Here is a 6,134-nt window from a genome sequence, read left to right as displayed (position 1 = left end):
AGCTCTAGTTTTTTTTCTTTTGATTTTCCTTTTTCATTTTCCGGGTTTTCACTTGGTTTTCTCTCATTAACCGAGAATGTTAGGTTTTTGATTCGGTTTTTTCTTATAAGCTAGACCATCTCTCTTCTTCTTATGAACTGCAAAAAAAACCTACCCTCGCACACGACTCTTAAAAGCAAAGAAAACTGCTAAGAAACGTAGAAAAACCCAAAAAAACCGACGAAACAAACCAAAGAAACGAACTGAAAACTGAAAATAATAACCAGACGGAAAGCAAAAAGGAAAATAGAGGAAAACACAAACTCAACACGCTGAACAAAAAAATTTGGCATAGTTGCAAAAGAAAAGGTTTGCCAGCCAGCATAGTCATGATTCAGAACTAATTATGTTGATGCTATATACACAAAAGTTCGCTCGTGCGGATACGTATAACCTTGACCTGCTGAACACAACATGTGGTTGGATAGTTAGGAGGGCAGTGGTATATCCAGTACATCATGTTTCCTAGACTTCACATTGCTGATCTCATTAATCTTGTATTTATTTCAGAATTCCGGCGATATTCGTTTAGTGGGATGAGACGTCCCGTTGACTGCGAGATGCCTGCGGTAACTTCGAAAAATCTCAAGATACTATGACGGCTCAGTCTCTTGAAGGTGATTATAGAGATTGGATGTGCGTGTGTGCATTTATAAGGGTGGGTGTATACTCGTGTACGTGAATGACTTCGATTGTACTATGTTAAAAAAATACAAATTCGATGGATGCACCTGTGGCTGTGGCATTAAACCTAAGCGAAGATACAACGCCAGAAGTCCACGACACAAAGGCAAACCGATTATCTCGATCGATTGCTTGCTTCTCTTAGGCATGCAAGCGTGCCCCTTTCCGCGAAGCAATGCCTCCCCCCTCGCCTGACTCCACCCACCCACACACGCACGTACCCGAGGCCAGCACGTATATACTGGACGCAGAACACATCGAGTTACTCCATCAGCTTCATCAATCCATCCTCACGAGCAGCTCGCACCACCTTTGCGATCACCTTCACCCGTTCATCGCCTGAGTTCTGCAAGCGGCGCCGTCGTCAGCTAGCCATGGCCGCTGCACGGACGTATGTCGACTTCGTGCCGTCGCACGAGCTCGTCGAGGACACCCGCAAGCATACCCTCGTCGTCAATCTCCCAGGTACGACTGCGTTCCTCTGCTTCTGTTCTTTAAGCCACAAGGACTGAATTTCCACTGACCGACGCGACGCCGGTTATGCGTGTGTGCAAAGCAGGGTTCAAGAAGGAGCACCTGAGGGTGCAGATCGACAAATACGGCCGGCTGAGGATCAGCGGCGAGCGGCCGCTGGAGGGCGGCCAGTGGAGCCGGTTCCGCAAGGAGTTCCAGGTCCCCGAGGGCTGCGACGCCGGCGGCATCCGCGCCAGGTTCGAGAAGGACGGCGTCCTCCACGTCACCATGCCCAGGCTCACGCCCCTCGAGGACGAACCAAAGGCCGCGGCCGACGCTGCCGCCGACGCAGAAGCTGGGCGGCTCGCCGCCGCCGCTGCTGCAGAAGAGAAGAAGCGCCAGGAGGAGACGGAGGAGGACGCGAGGAAGTGTCATGCGGGTGACGAGGACGGCCACGCCAGCGACGAAGGCGAAGGCGCACGCCAGGCGGCGTCTGCCGGTGGGCAGGCGTACGGCTTCGCCAGGGACCGGAGCAGGAGCGGGATGGTGCGGGCACTGCTCCTCGCCGTGGCCGTGGCCTTGGTTGGCGTTGCTGGCTTGTATGCTCGGTACAGGTGGATGGACCCGTCGGCTGAGACGGCGCCGGCAGATGGTGCTATCGTCGGCCTCTTTGACTACTGATCACAAACACCATCCAGATAAGATCATTCGAGAAAAACAGTGACGAAGATACCGGACGACAAGAGCCCTCGTCTGAAAATACTTGTGAATATATATGGTCTCACTATTTTAACTTTTACATAATCAATCGGTTCTTGTACATATGGGCATAGCACTCTATTGTCAAAACAAGAAAAGGATCAGATTTGCCTCGAATTACGTTCTGAAAATGTGATTGTTCTGTGCACAGAAGAACTTGAAACAATCTACGAAAAAGAAAAGATACCATCTGCTAAAAAAATCTATATACTCCCTTTTTGGTAACGAGATTGTTAAATCTCAGTCGACTAAGACTTAATCAATTCTCAGTCGATGCTATATATATTCATGAGATCTTATGTGGCGATCCGTGCATTTTATTTTTTATTTCTCTCTCTTATTTTTATATGTATATGTCATTTGACTAAGATTTGATTAAATATTAGTTGACTAAGATCTAACCAGACCCTTTTGGTAAACTAAGGTGCATATAATTGTGAATTGCTTCTATCCGCTCCTACTCCCCAAACAAGGCGATAGGGGACAAGCGACGACGGCTGTTCTACCCCTACTCCCGGGAAAGACTGCAGGCCCCTTTCCTCCATCTATCACCCCGGCAATAGAAGGGGCGGGGACCCCAGGAATTTAGTCCGGTAGTAGTAGGGTTAGAAATAAATTTAGGATCTGTCTCCATTCAGTGGTGGCGAGGTGATGGTGCCATTGGGCATGGAATAAGGTCTCTCTGCCTTGCCCAGATTCGGAGATGCTTCCTCGTAATGTTGGAAGGTTGAGAAACAGGTCTGATTCTTCGAGGCCGGCGTTTTCTTGTGCATGTTTGTCTCGACCCTACTGTCCTATATGGTCCTCCAACTAGAGTTCTGGCCGACAAAGTTTGGATAGTCTCGGCCTCATCGGGGTATCTGAGATTTGTGTTCTCTAACTCTGTAGGGCAGGTTCTGGGGCGTTTTTTTAGAGGCCCTCTCGTACATTTTCTTCTTCGGGGTGACGATTTCCTAAGAAAATCGTGGTTATTATAAAATGACACTCAGCTGATGCGATTGTAGTGCTTCAATTTGAACTTTTGTATTGAGCGAAAAATCCCTCTTATATATTTTCTATTTTCATTCCCTTTCCCTAGAGTAGTCAAACATGTTGTAATTTTTATGAACTAACTTGTGGTTGGATGGTTAAGAAGGATATCGGTATGCCAGCAATTTTATTTTCGGTTTTCGGCACACACTTTTCGCTTAGCTTTAGATTGGTAACGGTTTCTCTGCCGGACAAACTCATAGTCTCATACACAATGGGTGCATCTTACAAATGTATGTAAATTTTCAGGAAATGTGACACGCTGGATCCAGAAATAAATTAAATTACGTGTAGCCCTGCCGGTAGCGCCGGAAGAGCTCGTCCGTCCTGGCGGTGCGGAACGCGTAGCAGCCCATGGCGTAGACTGCAAGGAGGGCAACGACGGTAACGGCGAGGACGACGTCCGCGCGGCGCCACTCCCTGCGGAGATTCTGCAGTAGGCCGGCCTTGCAGGAGTCGCAGGAGTAGCAGAGCCTGTCCTGGTCGTTGCTCCAGGCAGCGCAGTCGGGGTCGGCAGCGCCGTCGATCGGGCTGATCCAGAAGGTTGCGCTGACGAAGGTGTAGCCGCACCTCGTCGGCGGCTTGCAACAGCCGGACTGCATCGGGGTGAGCCAGGCGGCGAAGAAGTCCTGCGGCGCGGCGTACGTCTGGTTGAGCTCGGAGCAGACGGGCGCGGTGGCGGCCAGGCACGTCCTGATCTCGTCCCACCTCCCTGGCTCGTCGGCGACGCGGCGGCGCAGCCAGCCGGAGTAGTCGGCAAGGTCGTACTCGAGGAAGGCGCGGCTGGGCACGGGGCGGACGGAGGAGCCGGTGGTGGCAACGAAGATGAAGACGGCGAGGCAGGCGAGCGCGGCGACGAGGAGGAGCATGAGGACCATGTAGGCCAGGAGGAGCCAGGGCAGGCGCCAGAAGGCGCCGATGAAGCCCGCGAGGCCGACGGCGAGGACGGCGACGCCGAGGCCGATGAGCGGCCACTGGAGGATCTGGACGCAGGCGTTGTCGGCCTGCGTGGAGAGCCAGATGCCGGCCGCGATCACCGGGATGGACAGAAGGGCCGCCACCGCGTTGATGGCCGCGGCGCCCATGTAGTTGAGCGCCATTTCGCCGGAGCAGACGACCTAGCCGGCCTCTCGCTTGATCTCGCTATATGGGGCTTAGCTGTTGCACCGCCGGCCGGCCAAAGCTGTGATGCGATACGTGCTGGTGCCGGTGGTAGCAAATCCTTCCTTCCTTCCTTCCAACGACTATGCCTTAAATTAATTTTCTTTCTGCTGCTTTTTTCACTTTAAGTAAAGTAACAAAAGAAGGATATCAGCGCACCATGCATCAGATAGCATGTACTCCTAGATGGAATGGAATGTATGCGCGTGCATGGAGCATCTAGATGGAATGGAATGTATGCGCGTGCATGGAGCATCTAGATGGAATGGAATGTATGCGCGTGCATGGAGCATATATGCATGCTGCACTTCATAGCTGGGTATTCTTTGCTTCATTGGCAGTTCATTCCCTCCCTCCCGTACATGCTGGAGCCTGGAGGGAGAGGTGCCTCTTCCAGCGGGCCGTGGCCTATTAAGGATTTCGTCAAGGATTCCTTGCCCTCACAGTTATTTCGCCCCGTTTGCTCGTTTCCAGGGAAAAAGAATGATCTGGTGATTTATAAATTAAAATCCCTGTTCAAGAATTCGTCTGAACTAGTTAACTTGCCGATTAATCCCTACTCATAGGATTACCGAGTAACCAATTAATTGATTAAATGACTGACTAACTTGATTATGACCGATTAACTTGCCGATTCGCCTATTAGTCCCCTGCTCGTAGAGAAGATGAGGATTCGTTCCATGTCTTCTGCTCCTGCAATCATGCAGTGATCCTATGGAAATTGATGGCAAAGGTGTGGAACCTTCCCCCCAGGACCACGCTAAAACATGTGGGGCCTGATTGGTTCATCCATCTTCTAGCTGAAACAAAGGAGGAGGGCAGAGCTCTTGTGATGATGCTGTTTTGGAGGATTTGGTTTGTTCGAAATGAGTTGGTGCACCATAAAAGGCCGCCACCAATGGAAGTTTCTGTCCGTTTCCTATCCAGTTACCTCTCCTCTTTATCTGCAATTACTTCCAACCCTAGCGATGACCCGATAAAGGGCAAAGCGATGCTGACTATAGGCCTTGAGAAGTGCCATAAAAGACTCTAGGCAGATGTGGCCGCAGATGCACTGTGGGCGAAGCCGAGTGTTGGACGGGTGAAATTCAATACTGATGCTTCGGTGCTAGGAGAGGAGGCAGGGTGTGGAATGATATTGAGGGACCATGAGGGGTCTATAATTTTTAGCTCCTGTAGACATATATATGGGTGTAATGATGTTCTTGAAGCTGAACTGCTAGCTTTGAGAGAGGGGATTTCTCTTGCAATCCAATGGAGCATGCTGCCTCTAGATATATAATCGGATTGTCTTCAAGCAGTCCAGATGATAGGCGGAGGTTCTAGCAATAAGTCCAAGTTTTCATTCATCGTGAAGGAGATCATCAGTCTTATGGAGGAAAGAAGCTCTTGCATTACTCATTCTCGTCGATGCTGTAATTTGGCTAGTCATTCTCTGGCAAATTTTGAAGAACACAACGCCGAACGGTTGTTTGGCTTGGCTCTGGCCCGGAAGTAGTCCGAGATATTGTAGAACGAGAATGTAATCCTGTAAACTGTGCTGGGTAATGAAAGATCTTTTGTTTCGCAAAAAAAAGTCCCCTGCTCGTCAGTCAACCAAACAGCTATTAGTTAATGATTTCCTCAACAATGATTAAAACATGTAAAAAATTCATAACCTCAAAAACAAGTTTAAGTTTTTTTAAATGTAGTTTTAAAAATTCATGAATTTCAAAAAAGTTCAAGAATTGGGAAAAGGTGTTCATGGGTTTGAAAAAGTTCATGAATTTGAATTTTTTTAATCAGGAATTTGAAAAAGTTGGTGAATTTAAAAAAATTCCTGTATTTGAAAAGTTCATGAATTTTGAGAAAGTATGAATTTCAAAAGGTTCATGAATTTTAGAAGTGTTCATGGATTTAAATATATTCACAATTTAAAAATAAAACAATAAAGAAAAACAACAAAATGGCCGAAAAAAGACCTAGACCCAAAAGAACAGAAACAAAAAAGAAAAAAAAATGATAGGAAG

General features: G+C 48.5%; 2 protein-coding genes across 2 annotated transcripts; one reads left to right on the top strand and one right to left on the bottom strand.

The window, feature by feature from the left end:
• Positions 1–941: 941 nt before the first annotated feature.
• LOC119293889 (inactive protein RESTRICTED TEV MOVEMENT 2-like) lies at positions 942–2,040 on the top strand. The gene is made up of 2 exons (XM_037572221.1): positions 942–1,188; positions 1,283–2,040. Exons 1-2 carry the CDS (start codon positions 1,098–1,100, stop codon positions 1,855–1,857), a joined length of 666 nt encoding a protein of 221 aa, XP_037428118.1. The 5' UTR covers positions 942–1,097; the 3' UTR covers positions 1,858–2,040.
• Positions 2,041–3,151: 1,111 nt separating this feature from the next.
• LOC119293887 (protein TORNADO 2-like) lies at positions 3,152–4,200 on the bottom strand. Its single transcript, XM_037572220.1, has one exon. It carries the CDS (start codon positions 4,062–4,064, stop codon positions 3,249–3,251), a length of 816 nt encoding a protein of 271 aa, XP_037428117.1. The 5' UTR covers positions 4,065–4,200; the 3' UTR covers positions 3,152–3,248.
• Between the last annotated feature and the right edge of the window lie 1,934 nt (positions 4,201–6,134).

This window comes from Triticum dicoccoides, chromosome 4B (genome assembly GCF_002162155.2).
Source record: "Triticum dicoccoides isolate Atlit2015 ecotype Zavitan chromosome 4B, WEW_v2.0, whole genome shotgun sequence".
In the NCBI taxonomy this organism is placed as follows: Eukaryota; Viridiplantae; Streptophyta; class Magnoliopsida; order Poales; family Poaceae; genus Triticum; species Triticum dicoccoides.
The sequence above is the reverse complement of the archived record's forward strand: the minus strand, read 5'-3'. Positions and strand labels throughout refer to the sequence as shown.